Source organism: Antennarius striatus, chromosome 1, assembly GCF_040054535.1.
Source record: "Antennarius striatus isolate MH-2024 chromosome 1, ASM4005453v1, whole genome shotgun sequence".
Taxonomy (NCBI): Eukaryota; Metazoa; Chordata; class Actinopteri; order Lophiiformes; family Antennariidae; genus Antennarius; species Antennarius striatus.
The window spans coordinates 13,003,381-13,030,377 of NC_090776.1; the positions used below are offsets into that span (position 1 = coordinate 13,003,381).

General features: G+C 42.6%; 1 protein-coding gene across 8 annotated transcripts; it reads right to left on the reverse strand.

Annotated features, from left to right (window-relative positions):
• Positions 1-1,634: 1,634 nt before the first annotated feature.
• On the reverse strand, positions 1,635-21,578 carry LOC137600842 (LIM domain only protein 7-like). Of its 8 annotated transcripts, XM_068322734.1 has the most exons (29): positions 21,467-21,577; positions 21,199-21,274; positions 18,160-18,230; positions 17,754-17,823; positions 16,914-17,020; positions 16,485-16,515; positions 14,069-14,182; positions 13,870-14,002; positions 13,455-13,605; positions 11,579-11,635; positions 10,697-10,865; positions 10,095-10,240; positions 9,786-9,948; positions 9,059-9,673; positions 8,561-8,836; positions 8,244-8,358; positions 7,379-7,540; positions 7,068-7,243; positions 6,878-6,941; positions 4,780-4,805; positions 4,585-4,692; positions 4,330-4,419; positions 3,923-4,116; positions 3,710-3,754; positions 3,393-3,445; positions 3,140-3,308; positions 2,884-3,072; positions 2,247-2,349; positions 1,635-2,105 (listed from the first exon to the last, which is right to left on the reverse strand). In XM_068322734.1, the coding sequence occupies exons 2-29, from the start codon at positions 21,265-21,267 to the stop codon at positions 2,052-2,054; spliced, it is 3,720 nt and encodes a 1,239-aa protein (XP_068178835.1). In that variant the 5' UTR covers positions 21,268-21,274; positions 21,467-21,577; the 3' UTR covers positions 1,635-2,051. The 8 variants fall into 8 exon arrangements, with proteins under 8 accessions (XP_068178835.1, XP_068178798.1, XP_068178823.1 ...); XM_068322697.1 differs by having other exon boundaries at positions 4,330-4,692; XM_068322722.1 differs by having other exon boundaries at positions 3,923-4,113; positions 4,330-4,692; positions 21,467-21,576.
• Between the last annotated feature and the right edge of the window lie 5,419 nt (positions 21,579-26,997).

Below are 26,997 nucleotides of genomic sequence, written 5' to 3' on the forward strand. Positions count from 1 at the left end.
TGCTCATTTCCAGCAAAGAGAGATTAAACATCACTGCTGGGGGATGTTCCCCCTTCTGTAAACATCGCTCCCGTTCATCTTTCTGCGCTCAAGCTAAATTTGTCTCTACATGTGCGACCTGCTGCTTCTCTTTGACCTCCTGCTTTTCCTGATAAACTGTACTCATGGAATTTACATGGGTCAGGCCTGAGTCACAAGTCATCCCCAACAGAAGGAGACAGTCAAAGTGAAAAATGTCACTAATTGTGCCTTGAGGGAGCTGGATCTCCCTTCCAGTGGACCGGGTCACAGAAAACCAGGAACACAGTTCCATCTGTAAGAGTGTGGGGTGAGCATGATTTAATGTCATTTCTGTTAGCCCGGCTTTCTAGGAAGCAAGATGCTTTAGAAAAAACAAAACTTCGAAGACTTTCTTCAGTTTCTGATCTTTTTCCAATCGTCTAAGCTGAAAGGCAGGATAATGATAAAAACTGGCTGAGTCACATCATCAAAATACATTAAGACTACTTTAAGTCAGACCATTTCCCCATTTAAAGAGCAGAGAACAGGAAACTTTGTTTCCGTTTGTTAGTTAACTTGGAGTCTCTGCCTTCTTGTGAAAGTGCACTTCACTCAAAAAAAAGTATGCCTTCCTTCAGAACTGTTGAGGCGGATTGGATTTTAATTACAAGATTCTGAAAGACAACTAAAATATCCATGAATGGCTGCATTCAGTTTTTCTCATCCACAAGCCTCTTCTTGCATGGTGGCATGAAGAAAGACGTTTCTTCAGCGGTGGATTGTATTAAACAATCTTTGCAAGGATTTGTGTAAATAAAAGATCATTTGATTCAAGACGAAGGGAAAAAACCCCTACTTCGGCCTACAGTATGCCACTTCGGTATTTCATAACTATAACAAACTTTAATCGTTCCATCAGTAACTTGCCAAAAATGGACTTTCAAAGCAGTTTCAGACTGGAATGAGGAACACCATACAAGTACAGGATGGATACTGGGCAGTAATCTCATGATAAAACTGTTTAACATAACTATGTCACTGCAGTGGAGTTGGAACAAAGACGGGAGACTCCTCTCTCAAGTAAATATGAGTTATCAGGTGTTTAGTTTGTGGACGGTGCAGGAAAGAGCAGAATTAAGTATTTAAATATGCCTGATAAACATTTAAAAGCATTATTAATCTCCACTCCTCACTGCATAAAATAAACAGTCTCTGAATTTATTCTCCATTTCTGTGAATTGTTGATGTTTTACACAGAAGCAATGTTGCTGCAACACACTGGGAGATTAACGTTTACCGTGTGTCACAAATAAGGGCCGACAGGTTTGTCGGCATTTTGAACATAATGCCATCGTTTCTGCATAGTACCTTCAGAGAGAATAAAACACCAGCATCTTTAAAGATGCTTTTAGCTCCTCTGAGTTAATGGATTCTTTTTAAGGAATGTTCAGTGTCGTAAAAACACAAAATAGATTTGACTGAACACATTTAAAGATTTGTGGCAGCTCAAAGACAAATAACTCAAACTGAAATTCATGACGCTGATGCCCGAATCACTGAGTGCAATGGCGCCACCACGCGGTGACTACATGAACTACAAATAAAAATAAATCTTTTGGTAATGTTCTGTGTGCTTTATTTACAAAATATATTTCATTCAGTCACGTGACAAATATCTGCATCATTTAAACCACTACCTGATCCCAAACTGCACTTGGTGACATGAGAGAGGAGAAAGTGCTTCAGTACAAGTAAAAATGAACAGGACATAGCTCAATAGCTCTCACGAACTAATGGAAAATACAGCAAGAAATTACATGAATATCAACACTAATATTAAAATATCACTAATCAAACACTAATAATGCAGCATTACTTTCATATATTAAATCTAAATTCTTAGGAATTATCAAGGAAAAAAAAAGGACACTCAAAAAACCCCCACATCGATCCCATCTAATTAGAAAGCCAAAATGATTCACTTCCATTTTATCACAAAGTGGATATTTTTATCAAAACACAAGAGTCATGGCTTCCACTGATGATGTTGCTCACTCTGTAATCTGGAGAATGGCATGCTGGTCACATATAGACTGCGCCGGTGGCTGTAATAATTAAAATGATTAATTTTAGATTATATCTCAGTTAAAAATATGTTGAGACTGAACACAAAGGAGCAAATGCTTTGAGTCCTAAATAACCGAGAGAGGCTGTTGGTTTTTGCCTCACAAAAGGCCGTGACTCACACTCGAGCTGGAAATAGTCGGGCTGGCAGGATGGCTTCCTGTTTTGGATTCGAACCTGGAGTCCACGCTCATTTCCTCTGGAACATCGTTGGCAGGTGACATGCTGACACAATGAGGCACAGGTAAAAAAAAAGAAAAAAGATCTTTAATGCTTACCTCCCTTGTGTTTAAGTTATTTCACAAGCCTTAGTATAAAAACATACTCATTCTCAAGGCTGCAGGGAATGAACCGACTCCCGCATCAACATGTTAAAGATCCACAGGCAGCTAAATGAAAGTTCCACCAGTGAGATTTTCACTATGAGTGAATGACCCCTTTCGCACTCCACCAATCGCATGCATCAAACATGAGTCAGAGAGAAATCCGACCAAACAGAAATGACTGCTAGATCAATAACCTGTCAGACAGAGACAGGTGTCCTGCTGGAGGTGAGAGACTCCCGCCGACTAAACTAAAGGTAGGATCACATCAGTCTTTGCCGTAGTAGCATTGTCTTATATTCAGCTCCATAGAAGCATTTCATTTTCACACCTGGCATGATGGCCACACAAGTGAAGAGCCGTTTCTGTGAAGATTCAATCTTCAAATACCAAACGACAGGCACTAGATGAAGCACTGCTTGACTACTTTACCCACCTGTTGTGACTAGAAGGGTCCGTGGATACATTCCTCTGGGGTGATATTCCTCCAGTGCTGTAGCGGGAAGCACAGTTTCTAGTTGGAGTACAGTAACTAGCGGCGGCCGAGTGCGGACGGGGATAGCTGAACGTCGGTGTCAGTAGCGAAGACTGACGGAAAGAATCCAGGTTGTCCAGAGACTCAAACCTGCGGAGGACATACATCAGAAAACACTAACAGCGTGTGAAATCGTCACGCTGGATAGAAAACCTACCGCTTCAGCGAAGCTCCGAGATAGATGGGCTCCTTATAAAAGCTGCTGCTGCGCTGACGTATCCAGCTGTTGTCGGTCAGGAGCTGAGTCCTTTTCTTCATCTCCTCCAAAATCTGCTGCCTTTCTTGCTCGACCCTAGATAGAGACTGCCTTTTCTTCTTCTCGTCACCTGGATCGATCAAAGTGAGGGAGGGTTAGCAGAATCCCTCGCCGGGGCAGAGAAAAATATGACAACGGATCGGGGTGGACCTACCTCTGGTCTGTCTGTGGGATCCGGATAACACTGGGGTGGATGAGGATTTTGCCCTAGAGGAAGAAAATGACATTCAAGTATTAAAAAAAATAAATAAAAGGGGGTTGTAGCATCTGCACCAAACTGTTCCTTAGCTTCACTCTGTTGTAAATAACACTCACATGGCAAAAAAATGTAAATCCGAAACAAATACTTTAAGACAAGCATCCAGACCGTCGAGCCTCTACACTGACGATAAGGTTAGTCACTAATCTACAGCACCAGGCCCTGGTCAGAGAGCATTTAGGGAGGAGAAATTGGAGTCATCTGGGTCTCACCTGTGTGCATTAGACAGCCGAGCAAAGCCACAAGCGTTATCGGCCCTGAGGTACAACAAAGTCCAGCAAATAGCAGCAGGAAGCGCAGACGAGAGAACAAATCAGTGAGTCAGAAACGTTTAAAATCAAGCAACACAATGATGAGGCGTAACAGTGATACAGTAAAAATGGAGGAGAAGTTCACGGCGTGGAAACACTCGGAAGTTTGCTCACCAAGCTCGTCCAGTCGTCTCGTCCTTCTGCACGACCAGTCCGTCACTCTGGGGTTTTGCTCCAGCGTCTCTCCACATATTTCTGTCAGGGATCCGTTCTTCTTTTTCTTCTCTGGTTTTGTAGGCTGATCTGCTCAGAGGCTGGAGGGTAAAGGCAGGGCTCTCGCTGCCTTCAGTCATCTGCAAAGTCTCCTGCTTGAAATGGAAGGAAGCAAAGAAACAAATTAAGACCGGGTGGAAAAGATTTGTACACACTGCTTCCGCTTCAATCTGATTCGATCTTCCTGTTTAAAAGGGTGAAATCTTGGTATAGTGACTTGAAAGATGACCTGACAAGATTTTTTTCTTTTTTATGATCACTCAGATAAACACATTTTCGACAAGGCTCCACAGATCACAAACAATTACCCCCAACTCTGCACACAACTCTCCCATTGCATCTTGTTGATCCCTCCTCCACTCTGCCTCCAGCCTTTCCTGGTCCCGCTGGTACTGCTCCTGAAACACACACACACACGCACACACACACAAACACACGCACACACACACACACACACGCACACACGCACACACATACACACACACGTGTACCGCTTTCCACCTCGAGATGAAGATCAACCTGCCGTCCAAGCGACGCGGTTCTGTGATGGAGACGAGCCCGACCTGCAGGAGGCGCTCCTGTTCTTCCTGCCACTTCTCCTGACGCCGGCGATCCTCCTCGTGGTTCCACGACGAGCTGGACGAGGCGGGGCTGAGGGAGGGCACCTGGAGCTGTTGATGCACAAACAGACTCAAACACACGCCGATAACTTATGTCTGGACACGCAGAGAAATCCTTCGATAAGTGGGTGGACTCACATCTGATATCGCGGATGCTGAGCCTCCTGTGTGAGAAAAGAACACGTCAGCCAAGATGATGATTTCTTATGTGCAGACGTCTACATCATGCAAATTGTGAAGCTACATTAAAAACAAAGAAAATCCAAAGCATTGTGAGCACACCGGATCCTACAAGGGGATGATTTTTAAATCCAGAATTTGTCTGCTTTCACTCCACATAACAGATTAGCATCACACCTTTTATTAATCCAACTGACCCCAGACAAATATTTGACAGCCACAGCTGGAGATTAGCAAGATCGCTTGTGTGCAAACGATGCCACCGATCAAATGAAATGCCTTAAGGTTCGGCCAGATTAAACTTGCAAATCCTGGCTTTGCAAACCCATCGCTGTGTCAGGATGAAAATCTGCACGATATTTTGGGTGATGCATCCCCAGACAAACATTGGGAAGGAAACGGTTGAGCAAAAAGAGGAATGTCACAGCAGGTACGAGAAGAGGGGAGCTCAGAACGCACACTTCCACCAAAAGCCCACCGTTTTAAGATTAGCAAGCCAAATCAATTTAGAATTGCGTCAAAATGTTGCAAGAAAAGACGGCTCAACTATTGTTTATGATGGGTGAAAGCGCAGAGAGACCAGGTGTTAGTATAAAGAGTTCACAGTGTGTGTTGCATTCACATCGAATGTCTCATTCTGCAAATTAACGTTTGATTTCACTCTTATTTGTGGTGTCCTCTCCGCCGTAGCAGCATTCTAAAGTGTTCCACAAGTAAATCCTTTCTAAAAATTTACGGCTTCTTTCTTGGCTCACTAAATTTAATGATCAGGTGAGTTGCGCTGCAGTAAGAATAGCAACTCGCCAGATGGAAAACATTCTTGTCGGGAGTGGTAATAACAAAGGTTTTCATGTGGAGCATGCGTTCATTTGTAGAAGATGCTCCATGACGACTGGCATGGAGCTTGGGATTAAAAAATAGACAATAATACCACACACACAGTGCAAACATTTACCACACAGGTAAACCCATGAGCTGATTCCTGCAGGTCCTGCAGAGAGAGAGGGGACGTTATGACGGGATTAGCCGCCAGAAAGGAAGAACAGCTCAATCACTGAGCAAAAGCATGACACCACTTGAAAACTGCAACCCCTTGATGTAAAAGAAAAAGCAGCGGGAGTCAGACACCGCACAGCTCTACGGCACACATGATCAATCCCTTTGCAAACTGTGTGTTGTTACCAACTAAGACACGACGATTATATGAGCAAGCAACCGCCGACAAAGCTGCTGCACGAGAAACCATGTGGTTTACCTCTCCGTTTGAAAAAGTCTGCCCTCATTCTCCGATTCCTCTTGGTGATACTATCATTATCTTTATCTAATGGGAGGATGGATAAGAAGAGGAATTACATTCAGTAGAGCTGAGAATTCTGTCTCCTTTTGTGTTGGTTCTGAAACAACCGGACTTCTCGTCTCATCCAGTCCCCTCTCACGTAAATCCTCCCTGTCCCCCGTGTTCACTTTCGTCGTGCTCAGATGTGTGTGCTTTGTCCTCCAGATGCATGTGGACTGAGTCATGGCCTAAAGAGCTGGCCCTCCCATGTTGTGCTTTGCGTTTGTGTGTGTGTGTGTCTGGGGTTGATTTAGCCTACACACAGGTCAGGACAGTGTCGGACGGCATAAAGACATTGCTGAGTTTGTGTTTGGGTGTTCCGTCCTTCAGGTGAGGTCAGAAACTCCAGCCACATACCAGATGAGTGTTTTAATGCCGATCCTTCTTTACCTCTCTGTTCTTTTGAGGATTCCTATCCGACTTGACGAAAAACCTTCATTCCCTTGTGCCTTTTGCAGGGACATTCTCAGGCTGTTAGCATCAGGATCGATGACCTTATTGACCCATGCCGGTGGTGCTTTAGAGTAGCTGCAACGTGACCTCAATGAACTGATGCGTTAGCGACCCTCAGAAGGGTTTACACGCCAGATACCTCCCAGAACTCAGGAGACAAATGTCTTTAAAACCTAAACCGAAGTTCAGTTGCTTCAGATTCAACCTTCAAGCGTTACCACGACCATGATGTAAGATAATCTACACCAACATACGGCCTATTATTACCTTTATTTCTGGCTGTCCTGTGGTTTTCAGCAAGTTCTCCATTCATGACTGTATCTGGTATAACCTGCGACAGGTGAGAGGACAGCGACATAAAGCCGAGTAGCGCCGCTAATTCTGCTGCGATGCAGGAGGAAGACCTTGATGCATCCATTGTTTAACTCAAATGACAACCGTCTGAAATGCCGCTCACGTTGTCCACCTGCCCATTGAACCTGGACCCTTCCCTGATTGAGGATTCTGCGGTGATGCCACTGTTGGCATGGTGATCTGGGTAACCTATCAGAACAGGTGCTGTTGCTGTTAGATTGAGGGTCATTCTGCTCTGGCCTGGCCGGTTGGGATGAACCCCCTCACTGGTGCTCCAATCTGATAAGAACAACCGGTCAATATTTGTGACCCTTGCGGAAGTTAAAGGGTTTTAAATCAACAAAAATCTTTTCAATGGGTGGTTTATATATATATATATATATATAGAAACATGTAACCTTTTGATTTTCTCACCCTTGTTGCCATAGCGTCGAATATCCATGGTCAGACTGCCGTTTTGGAGGGACGACGTCATTTTATCCTTCCACTGGGTGTAGTTCATGTGCACCACCTCGACTCCATTGACAGACACAATCTCATCCTCCACACACAACTGGCACAGCTCTGCCGGACTGCCTGTAGGGGGACGCACAGGGGGAGGAAAATGAGGAAAGATGAAGCAGAGGACTGAGTAAAACATCAAGCGCCAGGAAGTGTTTGACATTAACAAAAAGACATGTAAAATGAGGAGAAGGCTGCTGCTTAGAGCTGGAAAGTAGGCCAGTAAGCCAAAACTACACAGCGGTGAGTAAGTGACACCATCTCTCACATCTAATTAAATATTCATGGTTGAGTTGGAGATCACTATTTTGTTGTTTCGTGCATGGAGAGTAAAAACATACTAGAGACAAACATCCCGGTGACCTTTTATCTGCTCGCGTACACGAATTGTCAGCTTCTCAAAATCCATGAACCAACATCCTTTTTGGCAGAAAAAGAACTTCTTGCTCACATCCAGGCACACGAGAAACCCTCAATGTCTCAGCAACATTTTTTTTTTTCCTGTTTCGGTAGCGGCAATTTGTCTATGTCTCGTCTGTGCCAAGACCTGTCTTCAATTACTATTTTTTGCGAGAGTGGGATAGAAAATGTTATTGCTTTTCCTCCAGTAAGAGCAGAAGTATATGAAGCACAATACAGCATCGACATCGCTTCTATTAAAACCTGCTTTTTATGAAATGAGACGTTCACAAGCACTCAATGCTCCGTCCACCCAATTCCCACACATGTTGCTTATGAGCTGGAATTAGAGCAATTTTAGATATGAACAAAGTCTTACCAGGTTGAATGAAGGTAACCCTCACCCCAGTGGAGTCCCAGTGAGTCTGGAAACCAAAGTCTGGTCTACTGTTGGGTTTAAGAGTAAAGCTCACTCTCATGTCACTGTGATCCGCCTGAAAGACAGACACACACGTAAAGGTGACACCATGTGATCCAATGTCCTGCACTTCCTAGTAGAAACTAGATATGTCAGCGCTACGGAGCTGCAATATGGAATGCACTTTGTGAGCAAGTCTTCATGTTTTTTATTCCAGGTGCTGATAACCATGATAAACACACACACACACACACACACACACACACACACACACACACCTTTTCCTGGTGGATGGTAGCGTTGGATGGGGGAGTTGAGGGGTTGCTGGGATGGGGCTGCAAGTTAGAGTACGGTCTCGGCAGCAGGTGGGTTTGGGATGAAAGCTGATGGAGGTAGCTGTTGGTGTCGGTGGACGTTTGGCCATAAGGAGGGACCTCCTCTGTTTCTTCAGTGGAGTTCGGGTGCTGTCCTGTCAGATCGGCGCTCGCCGTTTGTCTTTTCAGTTGAGATGTGTCTTTCTCAATGTTTAACAGCAGACCCTGGTTGTTGGTCACCTGGATAGGAACCACAAGTTTCCATTGTTATGTTTTTTGTGACAGTAACTGCAGCCAAAATAGCTTACACTTTCACTTAATTTCTTTCCATTTTAAGTGGAATAAAGAGGAAACGACTAGAGGAAGCAATCCGTGTAGAATATGACTTCTTTTACTGAATGTGGTTGAACTCAGTACAAAGAAGAACAGCTGAGCTTCAGCCGCGATAAGCGCAGGACTTACGGTGTACAATCTCGGCAGCGAGGACTGCTTTGCACCGAAGGGTCTGGCAGTGATGGCTGAAGAGAGGCGCAGCGATCCCTCCGATCTCCGGTATCCACGGGGAAGGCTGGCCGAGCTGGGCCACGACCCGCCTCTGGACAAGTACTTGTAGACGGTCGGAGCCGGGTGGCCTCTTCCTGGTTCCACAGCTGGTTTGTTATATACCTTCTGATTCTCTTCCTGAGGCCTGTGGTTTTGGTGGTCCTCCAGGGCATCGTCTGCTGATACATCCGCTTCTGGGCAAAAAGTTGGAGTCTTTGGATCGGTGAATAACTGGAGTTCCTCGTGACTCGACACAGATGGAGCAGGATCCGCGCGCCCGGTTGACTCTGCGGTCTTGTTCGGCTGTATAGTTGTGATCAGAGTGGATATTTGCTTTGTGTAACTGTTGTCTGGCTGAGCCAAATCAGACTTGGGTTGTGAAGCAGTCGGGCTTCCCAGAGCTTTGACTTGGGTTTGGGAGCTGAAGGGGCAATCCAGAGGAGGAGTGGTCACTGCTCCTTTATCCGTCGCCAAGGAGGCAAAGTGAGTCTCTTCTCCCAAGACTCCCCTATCAGAAACGGGCATGTCTGCAGCCTGAGAGGTCATAGGTCAGCAAGGAAAGTAAAATACTAAACTTAAACACATCGCTTTGTAGAATTGTTTCTGCACCAGAGGAAACCTTCAAACACAAATTTCCCCGGCTTACCAGAGTCCGGACAGCATTACAGCAACCAATTGGAGCATCAGTGGTGAAACTGTGGACCAGCAGTGCTCGAGTACGTGGCTGGAAATCGCCGCTTGATGACCTCGAGGGAACAGCGGGAGAGTGATAAGTGGTAGGGCTCGTCCCGTGGGGCAACTGCAGGTCTCTGGAAATCAACATATAAAAGGAAGAGGAGCTGATGTAACAGACAAGATGTGGTAGGGTGTGTCTCACTGTCGTACACCCCGTCATCAACTTAAGTTTAAACACTAGGATTTGGAAGATTCAGTTTAATATTGATAACATGTGGACCTCTTTATCAGTGGGACCGCTTCATTTTTCTGAGCGTCAGTGAGAGCCCCGGTGATCATCGGGCTGGTGACTTGCTGTCGGTCTTGAGACTTCTGATTGAGTTCTAATTTGGCGCTCCTGCGACGAATTTTCCATTTAGTCAAATCCTGAGCCAAAAAAAAACCCAACAAAAAACACACCCAGTAATACAGAAGTTATGAAGCAACAAATTGACACCATTAACAAAGATTTATGCCTCATAACGCTTTATGTTTTCCAAACAATCTTAAAAGGAATTGGTTTAGTTCAAACTTTCATGTTTGACATCTCAGATTTAAAGACAAATCATACTCCAGCATTCTTTTTCTAGTGCAGGTTAAATTTAATGGATTACTGCTATCGAGGTAAAGAAGAATCTCTCAATCACTTATTGTTTAAAAGGAGAAATATTTAAGTCCTACAAAAAACATAAAAAACAAGTTAAATTAAACATCTGCAATTTTATGACAACAGTGAAAACTTCATCTGCTGAACAATTGGCGTAACATAACATCTTTAAACACAGTGCAGCAGAAGCTACATATCGAACCTTGCGGAGGGACATTTTATTTTCATTGACTTACATCATGCCACTGAGCCTCGCTGTCCTTGGCAGCGGCGCTACACTTGACTTTGTTTCCTTCATCCCATTCCTCTGCGACGCTCGCAGCCCGGCCTGGATCGCAAACGATGTTCGCGTTAGGAACGTTCCGTACGGGGTACACCATCGGGATGTCACTGAGGGATTTGCTCCTGGTTGGGACAAAAAAAGAAAAACAAAAAAAAGACATAATTGATACAAATTGAACACAAAGATTGGATTTCAAACAATGCAACCGGCTCAAAACACAGTGCAGCAGAAAATACATGATGGATTATGATATTGCAATGTAGCGCACACTGACGGCTTTCTGTGATGTGCTCCATGCCAGAATCACCACTACACCACAGCATCGACAGCTGCAGCGCAACACATTTTTGCATCCACAGGAACATACTGCATCCAAACAACAGAATCCTTAGCCAAGTGCGAGGAAGAGAGTGGCAAGCAAGTCAAGCAACACTGCAAAACAAATGGCAACAGATGTTGCTGTCTGGATAATAAAATAGCCACGACTTGAAACAAGTAATGGGACTGCTGTGGGCATCAGAGGATGTCGGATGCGACATTCAAATATCTACCAGCAGCACTTAGCAGGTGGTACAGCTAAACTGTCAATTTGATGGGAGGCATGGAGACTGTGATTACAGTCACGTAGTTAGTCATTAATTCTATGGGCTATTCTGCCAAGAAAGTAAATGGTGGGCAGAAAACCAAGTATTCCATATTTAACAAAAGGCAAATGATGTTTGCAGTGAAATTTCCTGTATGGGTGAGTTGAATAGACAATAAGTGCGTTCAGATGAAGCAGCCAGAAGGCGATTATGGTCAATGCAGCTCAAGCCAACAAGACTCCAGAACTTACCATATCCAACCAGGGTTGACCTGAACTTTCTCAGGTCTGACCCGGATTTGGTTAGCTCTACAAAACCAAAAAGACGAAAACAAAAATTGATGAATGCCTTTATTCATCGAACTAAAAGGCACCTGGTTAGAAAAATGAAAGTTATGTTGAGAAATTGCACATATTACTTACACAAGGCAACGTCGTTTGACAGATAATTCAGTACCAATAGAAAGCTTGACTGGAGGAATGAGTTTAATTGACGAATTCAGAGGTTGCGCAATAACCTGTTTATTGATCCCCTATGACAGACTTTCTTTCCTTACTGAAGACATACTCCAACAGAAGGTGAACTGTAAAACATCTGCGCAACCACACAGAGGTGGTATAAATAACACAATTCCGTTACGGCTGTCAAATTGAAATGTGTAGCTTGAATCATCTTCTGAACTGGAATGAATAATGAAGACAACAGAATATCAGATATCTCCACAAGCTGGAGAGGAAAGTTTATTTTTAGATATGACAGAGCAACGTTTACATATTTTTAGCACATGTAGTATGGAGATTGCAAATGCAAAGTCACAGGTGAACTCGGTACACGACAATGAATAGGATTGCGTCTTAAAGCATGAGATGACTGTGTTGCGGTATATTCTGCACATATTAGCATCTCCCAGATGGGAGTTATAACGTTTGAGCTTTGAATTTCTTGCGGCGGAGGTTCTTCAGGCACGAGATGTGTTTTGTTCAGTTGCAGACGTCGCAAACTGGGAAATGAAATCCCAGCTAAATCCTCCCTCAGAGGAATACAAAGCTCTATGGCTGCAATCAAAGAAAAGGAACAGAAAATACATGAGGATAGTGGATCATTTATTCTTCACAAATAGTACAGGAAGTCTATTGAAGAGGAGATACTCGACATTTACGGATCAGCAGTTATGTCAGAAAATCTGCAATCTAGGCTAGCACTTCCATGTCTTGGCAAACTAAGACTTAGTTTGCTGGGGTAGTTAAGCTGGCCAGAATCAATATAAGTCCTACAATCACATGCAGTTGTACCACGTAGCAAGTTATTTTAATATTGCACGCAAAGCTTCTTTGAAATTACTTGCTGTTCAAGCAATGCATCAACAATTTCCGCACGTTAAGCATATAAGAAGTTGCAGCTCCAGCTTTGCCTTGTGTTTGCTTTGATTACACCATCAACAGCCTTGCATCGAAGTAAAAATATAAAAAAGACAGACCTTAACCCTTGCATTTTACGATACCAGGGTCTTCTTTGAGAGCCGAGGTAGATCGTGTGAACGCGGATCTCCTCTTCGGGTGTCCAATATCGGGGTAGGAAGCGGTCGAAGCTGGGGTTGGTGGATGTCTGATGAAGAGTCTGTTTCACTCTTCGGAAATACAAGTCGTCTAGGACGGGGTCTGCCTCGGTGCGATCGTCTTCTGAGTCTTCCTCACACAGAGCTCTCAGCGAAAGCTCCTCATCAAAGGTACGTTCAGGAGGAGACAAAGGAGCTTCTTCAACGCTGCGGCAAAGAGCGGTACACCCACACTTGTGTTTATTCTCAGCTGATTGCGATGATCACACAGACATCGGATCAAATAGCGGCGGCACGGATCCCGGGAGACACAAAGATGCTCCAGGATGTTAAATAAGAGGCAAATGATTGATATGTGGAGGCAAAGGAACCAACTTTGGAGGGTTAGGGCTACACAACGATTACCCATTTCCTGTTGAGAGCGTGACTGGATGCAGGATGCATTAAATCATTTACAAAACAGTTGAAGGTAAGAGGTAAAATTTATGTAAGTTGACTGTTAGAGGAAAAATAGAAGTTTTACTTGAGAAGTTAGACAGGTGAGTTAGCAGCAGTGAAGAAGCGGTTCGTACCTGGCGAGCGGGCTACCGCTGTGCACTCTGTTCTGCTCCACTCCTTTCCTCTGCAGGATCACTGGTGGGACCCAACTCCCCGTTTGTTTGAAGGACGGCTTCATGGTCTCCAATCTGAACTCCTGCTCAGCTTCGGCGTCACTTCCACAGCCTGGACCACAGAAATACACGCAAAATTAAAAGAGGTTTTCAGGAAATGGCTGGTTCGTCAGCAGACCGAGCCTCTAGGGGTGACTCTGCCGAGCACCTCACCCTCTCTCATCACACACAAATTTATCATCACTGTGTGGAACTTCACATTCTATCACTGATATACTGAGACAGAGACCGAGGACCACAGAGTGTCAGAATGAGGATCCGCTTTGGGATGGCAGCGGTTACAAGGACATTACGTGGAATACAGAGATAAACATGCCTTCACTGTTGGGGAGGAGGGCTCGGGGGTCCTGGGAGTTCTGCGGATTATTTGGTTGTCTTGTGGTCAGACATTCCCCCCTCTCTGGATACCAGCTGTCTTTTGCGAACACATTATTGCTCTCTTCTAGAACCTGGACGCAGAAAGCAATGTTTACACAGGAAGAAAAGTGACACATCTCAAGTGCAGAGCAGCTTACCTTGGACAAAGCGAGACCTAACAGCCCTTCAAAGGCCTTGAAGTTAAGCTGAGGGCCACTGTAAAACGCATCCAGATGAGCTTTGCGACCCAACCAGTAGATTGTGATCAGAACCTGGACACACACACACACACCTTCTTAGTATCTGCTTGGTGACTAGCAGGAAAAAAAATTACCAAACGGCTGACCCTGATGTTCAAACTTCACCTGCTCCACAATCGTCAATAGAAGCAAAGTAAGCCAAACCAAGCAAGATGGGGATCCCACATGATGGTCGCATCAGTGGGAATTTGACAACTTTATGCGTTCAGTTGAGTCAGTTAAATAAAATAGTTATCCTTCGCTTATTCACGCTTTTAAGATGTGTGGCTTTCACTGCATCGCAGTTTTTTAAAATTCTATACATAGGTTCTCCATGATGAGATTTAAGTTTCATCTCATCCGAGGATATGAGAGAGCGAAAAGCAAGTGTCTCCCACGAGCTGTAGTCACGTGATACCGTACGCTCACGCTATTGGCTGACAGCATCCGTGTGCGCGCTGCGTTCTGAGACTCACAGGGTCTCCTGCAAGTTTACTAAAGTGCATTAAACAGTCCAAGAGTGTGGGAAAAGGTAATACAGACATGAGGTGGTTTAATATCAGTATGGGGAGGGTTCATAAACGTTTAAATTATATGTAAATAATAAAATATTTGGTCACTATATTGCAGATTTCCGTTTTTCATGGGTAGTCCTGGAACACAGTAACCGCGAGTAACGAGGAATCCCTGTTCTGAGCAGTGATACCTTCAGAAAATGTTCAGGATCAAAAAAAGATCCTCATGTCAACCATGTCAGATTGATAAGAGCAGATACCGATTTACAGTCACATTAGATGTATTCTTCCATTAGCAGGCCCTTTGGATAAGTGACTCAGAGTTAACTGTAGACGGGGGGGAAAACTGAGCTGCTACAATAATGTGATAAAACTAAAAAGCATTACTCTAAGAGGCACGTAGTCCAAGTGAGAAATTCTATCTTAATTATGATGTGATCCTCTTTTGTTGCGTGTGCAGCAGCACAAGCCAACATTGTTCCACATTACACCAACACTGCATGTAAAAACAGGGGGATACTTCTATCTGCATGAAAACTAGATTTCAATGGAAGCTAATTGACCCTAATTGCTGAAATGGTACATCTATTCCAAAGAGAGATTGCTCTCACAAAAGAGCCCTCATTACCAGCTCCAAGTATTCCACTATTGTGTGATTTAAATGGGGCCTCTCAAACAAGAAAAAAAACTTCATAAGCTTTGAAACATGTGAAATACCAGCAGTGCACGCAAGCGTGCACATGTACTGTACTCGTTTTCAACACACACACACACACACACTTATGGCGGAGGGAGGATTTGAGTTTTCAGAGTCGAAGGCAAAGTAATAAAACGCAACATTGCATTTTGCAAATTATCCGAGGTAAATAAACTTTGTGAACATCATCACTTGATGCTGGCAGCAGCAACTGGAGCTGGAATGCGTGTTTGCCTCACTGCGAGTTTAGAGGACAGTTTGACTGCTGACTACGTCCCGCCTAGGGATATTAGACAGTAGCGTTATGGGACCTTTCTTGGGTTAGATGGAGCAGAACAGATGATATAAAGTACAATGGACACCATTGTAGGGGAGAATAATCAATTCTTGATATATGGCAGCCATTAAATTTCTGTTTTTGTCATTTCTGTAATGTTGGATCTCAATCGACTTACGACTCGCGGAAGTGTGTGACTGCATCTGCACAGTCCATCTGTTTACCTCAGTTTTTTTTTTTACAAACATGGCAACGTCTGGAGCGGCGTAATATTCACAGCCATGAGTAGAACCTCACTGACTTCATCTTTCTCGTGTCACAGGCGAGACATTTTCGAGTTCCCCCGGCACCATCAACCACCTGTCTCTCCACCGTTCTTTGTCATGGATGTACGATGAGCTGCAGATGTGTCATTAGAATTCACATAGAGCCAAGAAATGTGGCACCTTCCTCCGAGGTTTGGCAATGTGTTACTTCTGATTTATAGCATCACTGCAGTGAAACAGAACTTTTCATCTTTTTGAATTGCTGCTTCTTCTCTTCTTTCAATAACTAGATAACCCACTCGCCGCCGTCCGGGCTGCACAGGAAGCGTCGACCCACAACTAAATCCTGCTTGTTGAAAATAAAATACCCTTCAGATGGGTTTTTGGTGATGAGTATCTACGCTAAAACTTAATTTATTATTTGTTGTGACCAAGTTTGATTGAAATCAGTCCAGTAATTTTTTGCTGAATTCTGCCAAGAACCAGACTAACTGGAGCAAAAATGACTTCCTCTGTGGAGAAGAGAGGCAGAACATCTGAGGAGGAGAACAAATGGAGCAGTCATCATGGGGAAGCTTACATTTTTCAGTCTTCTGCTGCTCTCATCTCTCCTAGAGTAAAAGTAAAGACAAAAATTGTGAGTTAACACTTGTCGGGCTCACAATTTAGTTACATCACTGAAACGCAAAAACCTTTACTTTAAGCAAGACTTTTAAGTCTAGTGACATTCACTTCGCTCTGATAATCAGCTCCTTATCAGAAGTTCGAGAGAACAGGCCGGCAGCTTGTCAGGCTTTTACTTTTATGAATGCAAAGCAGCTGTAATACTGAACAGAATCTTAATCAGTAGTATTATTAAAGCAACTTGGTGTTAAACGTCCTCAACGCAGTCGTAAAATAAGAACCCTTGAACATAATAGATTCACAGTTTGATGCGATAGAGAGTCAAATGCTGCAGCTCATCTGTGCAGGTTGTATGCGCTCACACCATCTGACATGTCAGGCGTACCTGAGTGTCGCACGGGTGGACAAGTCCTGCAGGTCGCCCGGATGAAACAGTTGTGACACATTCAGGCCCAGTTTCCCACAGGCTTTCAGGAATACGCTCACATTGTCCTAGAAATACAAAATTCAGAGAGCTAGATAACATCCAACCAGTGCTCTAAATGAAGTCATGATCTCTAATGTGTTATCGATCGGTTTTTTTTCTGGATCAATACTCAGGATGGTCGCTCTGTGACAGACTATATCCAACGTCACTGTGACTGTTCAACTTCCGATAGGTCCATACTTCCCACCAGGGTCCCGTAGGTCCTCACAGAACTGCTGACTCATTATTGCGTATCCCACTCCAGCGCCCACTGTTGGGCTCTATTAATTATCTTCTGATGGAAGGTTGTAATGGATCATGTCTAGCCTTTGCTATGAATCAAATTCGGTCATCACATTTGTGTGAAGTCATTGAAACACAGCCAGAAGCCAAATAGTAATTTGCATTTATGACAGAGGGGGAGGGGTTGTGGGGGGGGGGGGGGGGTGTTACACGTTCAACAGGTGGATTGTCGCCCTCAACTGCAGTTTCAAGATAATTCAAATTAGGGAAAATCGTGAAACCACTCAACATCTCATCCTCCTGTTGAGCAGGTGTCCTCATGTTTTATACCCTCTAAACACAGCGTTTAAAAGCTTTATTTGAATCAGATGATTAAGTTGACCGCCTGCAGCACTCAAATATTTACATAAGACTTTTCATAATGTTCTACACTTATCTGTAAAGACACACACTTTGCGTGTGTGCAAGCGCACACACACACACACACACACACGGTAAGAACTGCAGGTCACTCACCAGGCCAGCGATGGGAGTGGAAAGCCTGTTCAGTCTCTTAATGATGCCAGGTTTCAACTGGTTGATCAAGCTGCAAGGGAAAACAAAGACTTATAATCCAGACAATAATAACTTTCACCTAAACCAATTAACTGCATCTTGGACATAGAAACAAGATACTTTTTTTAGATACTGGCTAATTTACGTTCATTGATTCCACTACAAATGACTCTTGTTTGCCTCATTCTTTTTAATATGAATTTGAATATTCCTTTGACATGTTTTCTACAGTGATGTTTAGAGATGGATTATGGTTCTGTAATGTATTATCGGGTTTGCTCTGAAGCTAAGCTAACAATTTACACCGTCTGACCCGAGTTTCACCACCAAGTGAAAAAAAGAAGACATCAGTTTGTGAATTACTCACTCGCAGAGCAGGACTCCATTCTCCAATGCGGCACGAAAGTCTTTGCCTCCAAACGATTTTCCCGTTACTTCCTTAAAAAAAACAAAAACAAACAAGTGTTCTTCAGGAAATCAAATTTTGTCATTTGTACCATCTTGCCTACCCCCAGCAATAAGAATTTTTTCTGTAATTGACAAAGCAACTCACAGGAGCGGATTCTACTGGTTTGACTCATAGATAGATAGATACTTTATTAATCCCGGAGGAAATTGCATGTTGAGGTTTTTGCAACACTCTCAACGTCATCCTTGCCCAGTGTTATTCCAAAAATGGAGACATTCGCACTGAAGTTGATACATTTTCGAAAGGTTCCCCATTACAGGTATTCTATTTGTAGATCATATGTTTAAACTGTTTTCTTCATCTCCTCTGTCGTGCTTTAAGCAGATCAATTGTACAGAGAAAATCAAATAAGACGGGGACATTAGCCTAACTGCTTCTCAAACTTAAATAATGAGATCATCCTCAAACACGACATGAAATATTTCACAGAGATTCTAATTGACTTTACTTGGTGCTTTAGTTTTGACAGTGGAGGTCAACACAAGGTCGCCATCGCCTGGAGTAAAAAACAACTTTAATGATACCTAAATCACAATGTGGTTGATAGAGTGAAAACAATTCGATTAAACTGTACAGTTTCACTGTTGAAGAAGGTCCTGGTATTTATGCACTCCTGACAAGAATAAAGTTTAGTGGGAGTTAGTGAAAAAACAACAATGGCAAGATATAGAACAACAAGTTCCTGGTTGAAGTTAATTAGAATAATTCTTCTGCCCACGATGAAAGCGTGTCCCCTGTTTGTAGTTCTTACCAGAAAAAGATGCAATGTAAGTTAATTGCAATGGGTACTATTAAAATTTAACCTCGACTGCTGAAAAGTCACCCAACTAATACAAAAAACAACTTTAAAATGTTCTATTTGCACAAAAGATGCCAATATATCCACACATGCTAAACAACAACAGAAAATGGTTGTGGACAAGCATTCCTGCAAATAATTATGTTTTTGGTCAAATCAAAAATTATGACATAACAGAAGGCACAAGCACAAGGCAAGGGGATTTGTAATGGGGACATAAAAATGGGGCTATTAAAGCTTGGCTCCATAACCAAGCGAGGGCCCCAATGGGCTATTCTTCTCACTAATTAGTCCCCTCAGGAATCCACAATCAGAATTCATTTTTTGGTAGAACTGTGCACTGAGCAAGGAGGCAATGTGCCTGGGTGGAATCAGACTAACAATGCAGCGCCAGGGTAATACAGTAAAACACAATCATCTGGTCAAAATGTCGTCTGTTCCATAGCAACAAAACTTTAATTGGTCATTTCGATAAACTATCGCCACAACGGAACCATGTGCTCTTAAGTGAGACTTAGATTCCTTTGGATAGCTTTGATGTAATTTTGGGCTCAGAACAAATACAATATCATCAACGAGTCTAGATCCAATTCTAAGTAAAGTCATTTATTACGAGAACTAGGCAACTAATAAGGCAACTAATAAACTGATCTCAAACTGTTGATCAAAGATTCCTTTCAGTGTGCGGGTTCTTAGGTGAAGATTAGACGCCTTCGGCTCCTCAGGCGTTCTCTTTGGATCTTTTCTTACTTCCTGAATGGGCGTTTGCCGTGCACTTAATTTGAAACTTGATTTTCAGATGATCCTTTTTTAGCAATAACATAAAGTCTTTGCCAACTCTGGCTACTCACAGAAGAGAAACGTTTTTTCAAACACAAAATGAACATCTTCAGATTCTTGACTGCAAGTTGGACAAACTGAAACATTTATGGGTTCTAAGCAAATTACGATTACATTTCTCATTTTGAGAGAGGAATTGATTAATAGTCAATAAAATAGTTAAATCAAAACCAAACTTCCATTTACATTTATACAATTTCCTCTCATTAGGGCCGTGCCTCTAAAATGCTCCAATACCCATTCATCAAAATCTAAGAGTCTGTTCATCAAGGTGGAAGAAGCCAATATATTTCTATTTCTTTCCCAGTCTAATCAAAATTGAGAAACCGTTTACAAGTAATTGCTCCTGGTGTTGCTGTTAATGATAAAACGAAACAATTTCTGAATACTACAATATCTGGATGCTTATTATCCCACAAAACAATTGCTGTATGGCCCAGAAAGAATTTGACACGTTAACCATTTTCTAAAAAGCTGCATTCCTCCTATACAAAAACACACCAACTCACTTCTTTTGCATATTTTCCATCAGTGCAGGAAAATAAACCAGTGAAACCGACAGAAGTCCAATTATGAGCCACTCAGTCACAACTGACATTAATGGTCTTACTTAAGAGTCAGTCAGCATTCAGAGCCCACACTAAGCAAGCTGTAGTCACTAGTTATGACTTAAGGATTCCATCTTCGACAGTATTTGGAAGAGGAACAGACTCTAACAGCACAGCTATAAAACCACATCCTGCACAACCTCTGCGAGACAAAAGCTGCCTACGCCATGCAGCTATCGCACAAACCAGTCAGTGTGTAAAGAGCTCAAAGCAGACTCAAGCCCACATCTCAGTGGACAATAAGAACACACCTAGTAGTGTAACACATGCTGCTGCATAGTCTCAGCCCCCCCCCCCCACACACACACACACACACACTACAATTTCCCTCCTTGCTTTCATTTCTCTCTGAAGTCCATGAGCCAATTTAGATTTTTTTTTTCTTCTTTTTAATCTTCACTACTTGTGATGATTCTCTCAAGAACCTGGAGTCTATCAGGGGGAACATGCACCAAGCTGCGTGGATGTGGGTTCCTGCAGTGTCACGTGTGTCGATGAGCATCAGCTGTTCATGGTGTTAAGACTTGAATCAACAATGGGCGGGGGATTTTTCATAGATAGAAGCCATCGATAAAAAAGGAAATGGTGAAATGATTGACATCCCCATTCGTTCTTTTTCATCTTCTTCTTCTTCTTCTTCAAGGCCTCTGGAGCTAAACGCAGGAAGAGAAGCGACAGTGATGAATGTACCTCAATCCAGCGTTGAGCCTCGATGAACGCGTCCGCACAGCTGACGCTGGTCTGCTGACGCCACTCCATCTTCAGTCTAATCAGCAGGAGCAGTGCAAGACGAAGCAATTCATTAAAGTTAATTAAAGACACTTCATGACAAACGTTCAAGTTTAAATCAATATCAAACCACCAGGAGGAAAACGATTTTTAAAAATCTGTTAAACATAAACGCAAGCGCCTTCTAAACAACTACCTGTCGGGGTTTTAATGGATCACCTGCGCTCACCAGAGAAAGGTTAATTGGCATCAAGTTTACTGCCGGAAGCTTCCTCTCTTTCCCCCGCCACACTTTCCATCACTACAAGATCCGCTTATTGGGTCAAGTGCGGACGAAGGTTTCCGCCCACCTCACGGCTACAAGCGAAAGTTTCGAATTTGACGGTCCGTTAGAGCGACCTCTGCCGGGACGCAGGTGTATGACAGCCGCGGTGAGCTGCGCGCAGGTAAGACGCTCATTTATCCGCCTTTCAAACAGCAGGCAGATGCGGCAAGAAGAAGGCACATGTAGATACACAGCTACTTGCAAAAAAAAAAGGAAAAGAACATTTGAATTGAATTTTAGGAATTTGATTTCATCTTTTATTACTGCCATTCACTGGCAAAATGTCGTCTGGCCTAATGCCCTTGAGTTTGGGATAATACATACCAAACATCCTGCATCCAGTTGTGTTTGCATCCAGCATCGGTTTGGTGAAGAGGTAGCCGTTTGATTCCTGCGTAAAAAGTCTCGCCAATCAAAGAGGAATGAGAGAATTCAAATGACTATAGAGATATCTAAAATATATACGCTCGCTTTGTTCCTTCCCTTCCATGTAAAGATCGCAGCAGCCTGATAACATATGCAAAATAACATGACAGCGCGTTTCAAGGGCATCCTCTCTCCTTTTATTGCGAAGTGATGAAGGATGGCCTGTGACAATTTCATTTTCACACATGAACTCCAGATGTCCATGAATAGAAAATTGTTTTTTCTTTCCTATTTTTTTTTTACACTTCTGAAGGAAAAGCAGACTATGAATCTTATTAGCGTGCCTCATCTTGTATTACAGCCCATGCTTACTGCAATCCAATTTCCTGGCAAATGCCCAAGGAGGTGCACTACACGTCGAACCAGGGCGGTGATGGAATCACGGACTTGTAAAGTAAAATGAGGTGCGGAGTTGTAGGACACTCCAGAAAAATTAATGAAATGCCTATTAAGAGCACAGAGGAAATTATGTGACTCCTTATATTCACAGACTTTCAGCCTATTAGCTTAACCAGGGAAATTATAAGATAACTTCCTGCACCATCTGGTTGTTACTATGCTTTTCTTCATTATGCTTCAACCTTAAATCCTTTGGTCCGCGATAATATAATGAAATAAGTGTCCATAAGGCTGTGAAAGTCTATTGATTGATTTATAAGTATATGCATATTTTTGTTTCATCTGGTGCTGGAAACAGGTGGACAGTCAGAGGTTTGGCTGTAATTGATGAAATATATCTAAATATCCCAGAATTTCCTTGGACAACCTCGGGCTGTTATTTCTCACCTTCAGGTCTAGTCTTTACCCGTCTCCATCGCGACTGAAGACAATTACGCGTCTTAACCTTGCGCATTGCGCGTTAATTGATCTTGAAACTGAAGAGTGTCGCACTCGAGGAAAACTGGTTGATGCTCATCGTCTTTATTACAGGAACGAGTGCTTGCTGTGCTCAAGCTGATGCATTGATTAGACGAAAAATAAGATTAGTCAGTGGCCCAATTATAAACAGCTGAATAACAACCAGTCGAACATGGACTCTAAAGACTCATTCATTGTCCTGTCGCTGATTTTGATGCGTAATTTATACTAAATGATACCAAAAACAGATGAAATATAAGCTGACTGATAAACTTCAAATACAAATGAATTAAACCTTGTCTTGACATTTACCCCGCGCAGTCATGTGCAATGTCCAATGTACCAATGTCGCCCCGCTGCGTGAGTTTATCGCACAGAAGAAACGAGTAGAACAATGACTGAATAAAAGAGTAGAGGACGAGATAAAAAGCAGATAAAATATTTCCTTTTCATTTTATGTCACTCTGAAAACTGATCTTTATCAGGGCTCAGCAAATCTTCTACTGCATTTATTCATGACGACCGGTAGGTGCCGCTGTAACTCTGCACGTCCGTGAGTAAGTGGGGGGTTGTGAGGGTGTGTGTGTGTGTGAGTTAGCGAGTTCGGAGTGGGGAGGCTGAGTGAAATGGACAGTAACGACAATCTTCCTTCAGAGGAAGCCGTTGTTTCCCATATTTTCCATTTGTCTGCTCCCCTGGGTCTGGTGCAGGCGGAGGAGAGTGATGCTGCTCAGAATACTCAGTTTTCAATTATGTGCATTATCATCACTGTTATCAACAGTAGCAGCATCAACAGCTCATCTCCTCCCCCATTATTCGAAATGGAATTTGAATTGAAAAGCAAAAGTGTTGGACTTAAATCTTTCAACTCTATACAGGATCAATTTTGAATGTTTCCACATTCAGAGGAAAATTTACATATATTAACATCTCTGACCTGCTGGAGCCTTCATGTGGGCCCATGGACCTAAACAATGTGGTAAATATAAAGGCAACCAGACAGAGTTAAAGCTAGAGTAAAACAGCTATTTCCTTGCTTTTATGATATAGATATTAATTTCCTGTCTTATTGCTTCAAAACTCCAACATGAAGACATTAGAATACACACGTATGCACCTTCTCAATGTTAATCCGGTGTATAAATTAAGGCTATCTGTAAAGGTATGCCCTCCACAGCGGCTTCACGTCTTGTCACGCTGAAGCCGTGGTGGAATCTACTACAAAAGAACGACGGGCTTGTTAAATGTATTTCACTTCCTCTAATTAAACAGTCATACAGTTTATTGCACCATTAGCTTCAGTCTCATTCTGACCTCCACGGCTGGCATCAACCTGATATGTCTGCCTGAGTCGCCAAATTACTTTCTGTACTGTATTATATTAGCTATTTTATACAATGAGCGAGAGGTAGTGTAGTAATATTATACTTAGTGCAGACTGCATTAGTGAATCATCAGGGTCATGCTACTCAAATCTGAGCTCATTAGCTGGAGGGTCTGCCTATAGTGTTCTGCGAGGTGTGTAAAATGTGAATGGAGAGGAAGACATCCTCCCCCACTCCCCCATCCCATACAGTATAGAGTTTGTTAGGGGAATTATCTTGAATTCATTGATTCACATTAAAGCATAAATTTACATTTTAATTCAAATAAAATGATATACCATGATAGGAAATGCTTAATCGTCACTGTAGGAAACATTAGATCAAACTTATGTCTGCCTCCATAAATAGCCAACTAAAATACAACACGTGCTGCAGCAAATCATAGCTACAGTACATCTGTACTGTGTATTTGTCGAGATCATCCCAGTTAATATGTGTAATTCATTCCCAGTAACATTAATGGTCTGTACAGCATTCAGAGAGGAGTGACGGAAAGTTCTCTGCATCAAGGACAGAAAGAGTGATGAGTTCCAAACAGCTGGGATATTATCATCTCATTGTGAAAGACTTGTTTATGACCAATCACGTTGAGTAAATATTTGTGTGAGTGTGTGGCATAGAGTGATCCAATAAAAGGTGAGAACCAAATCAGCGTCACAAACAATCAGGGATCATCGACTATTAAAACATTTATCATTTCACAAATAATAAATTAGGATTTTTGTGTCCAAGGTGGTTTTTTCGCGATCCATTTTTCTGGGATTTTTGTGGTGGCAGGCCACCAATACTGTACATTTGCCACGAACCCAACCACCAGCAGCAAAATACAAGCAGACCTTATAGTGTCCCTCAGACGGATCACAGACGGATCAAAGAACATTCCTTAAATCTTACGACTTTAACGATAGTTCTAAAGAATCAAGCTTCCCCAATGGCTGGTGTGTGTTGTCCTTGCCAAGGCCTGAAATATTATCACAACAGTATGTGGGCTGGGATAACACTGAGAGTGCTTCCTCCTCGGTGCCGGTCACCTGGGAAATCCTTCAATTATCATCGAATTTTAATGCTACTTTTGAGTCCGAGGAGCAACTCAAAGGAACCAACATGAGCATTTAACTTGAGAATTGATCCTGTTTTGCCTGATTGTCTAAAGTGTTTTTTTTTTTCAACTAGCATCTTTTGAAATGCACAGTACTCTGAGCTAATGCATGAAAATGGATGCATTTGGTTTGACTCAGATAAACATGTGCACGTTTGCTGTCGAGGGCGTGGATGTTATTGATTGTGATTATTAAAATTCATGTATTGCAGTTAAAATGAAAAATATATACCGACTTATCTGTGTTAGTGTCAATCTTTAATGTGTGTGTCTGTCACAGTCCTTCGTGTGTGTGAGTGTGTGTATGTGAGTGTGTGCGTATGTATCACAGTGATGAATGTGTGAGCTGACAGGCCTTGTAATACATTCTATGGTTGGGTGGAGACATGGGTGATGGAGGCCTCTGGGAGAGAAGCTGTTCCTCACTTTGTTGTGTTGTATCTTGTTGTCCTCAACTGTTTACCACAAAGTGGAGTCTGTAGGCCCAATCCAATAGCCCTACCCCTCTGATTTACACACTCCTGTGTAGGACAGTGTCCCGTTTCTTTAGGGGATACAGGGGTAGGGATAATCTAGCCCTTCAGATGGAGTGTTTTTAGATGCAAATACAACCTCAGTATTGTGCCTATCTTTGGCTGATTTTTTTTTCCTGTCAGGAACACATCTGTGGAAGTCGTCCACTGGTATTGATGAAATTTTGTGTCAGGTTGGATCTCAAACCAATAAAAGGCAGATAAGGGAATGATAATAATTCAGATTCTGCATCAAATTTGCACTTTCCTCATCTATTTGAGATAGAAAGTGTTATCTGGTCTTTGTACAGCAATGGATAAGGGTATATAAATGATGCCATCTCTCTGTAGCTGATATGACGCAGGTTCCAAATCATTCATTTGGATTCATGTATCTGTCAAATGTAAGAACGTCAATCTAGATGAAAAACAGAATCAGAGCCACATTTTATTGATAACTCATACTACTGCTGATGAAAACTTATCCCTTACCATGAGGAGTGAGCTTCCAGGGACATGAAATAAGGAATTCAGTGATACATACTATATTCAGGGTGCAATTGATCTCTAACAATGATGTTGGCGGTAGAATCCGCTCCCTGGGTGCTTTTCAGTTCTGTGAAAAGGAACTCATATTGTGATCGCTTTTGTGAATGCCCACATTGTTGAATTATTTTTTAAAATATAGTTTTAAGTGCACTTAAACTCTGTATTTCTATTATAATGTCTGGACAGAACAAATGAATGCTCTTCTTTCTCTGCGGCAGCAGACTCATGGCCTGTGTCATATTGAATCGTACATCTACTGTATGTGTTTGTGTTCGATCAAGGAAGCAACACAGGTTTGCTGTAGGAGGTATTCAAGACGTCTACTGGAAACTAAAGTGACTTCAGCCTTGAGTTGTTGCAAAGTAAAACCTTTCAGGAAACTAACAGCATATAAAGAAACAAGGGGCTAAGAAAAAGGATGGCTAAAGGATGTAATTGAGAATTTTGGTCATGCTCAAAGTGTATATTGCCTTTAAATGTGGAAAGAAATGGATGTATCCATTTATCCACTCATAATCATTTATTATAAGTGAAATAAACATGAAGAAAGCACAAAATCCTTCCTGATATTTATATTTATATCTACAGCTTTTTTCTTAATGTTGA

Bases quoted from the DNA above. Each gene is read 5' to 3' on its own strand.
- LOC137600842 (XM_068322697.1), bottom strand. From the start codon at position 21,267: ATGGAGTGGCGTCAGCAGACCAGCGTCAGCTGTGCGGACGCGTTCATC. The intron at 6,942-7,067 runs GTGAGCGGCATT...CACCTGTCGCAG, and splicing joins TCAATGGGCAGGTGGACAAC to GTTATACCAGATACAGTCAT. The intron at 4,693-4,779 runs GTGAGTCCACCC...GTGCATCAACAG, and splicing joins CAGCATCCGCGATATCAGAT to CTCCAGGTGCCCTCCCTCAG.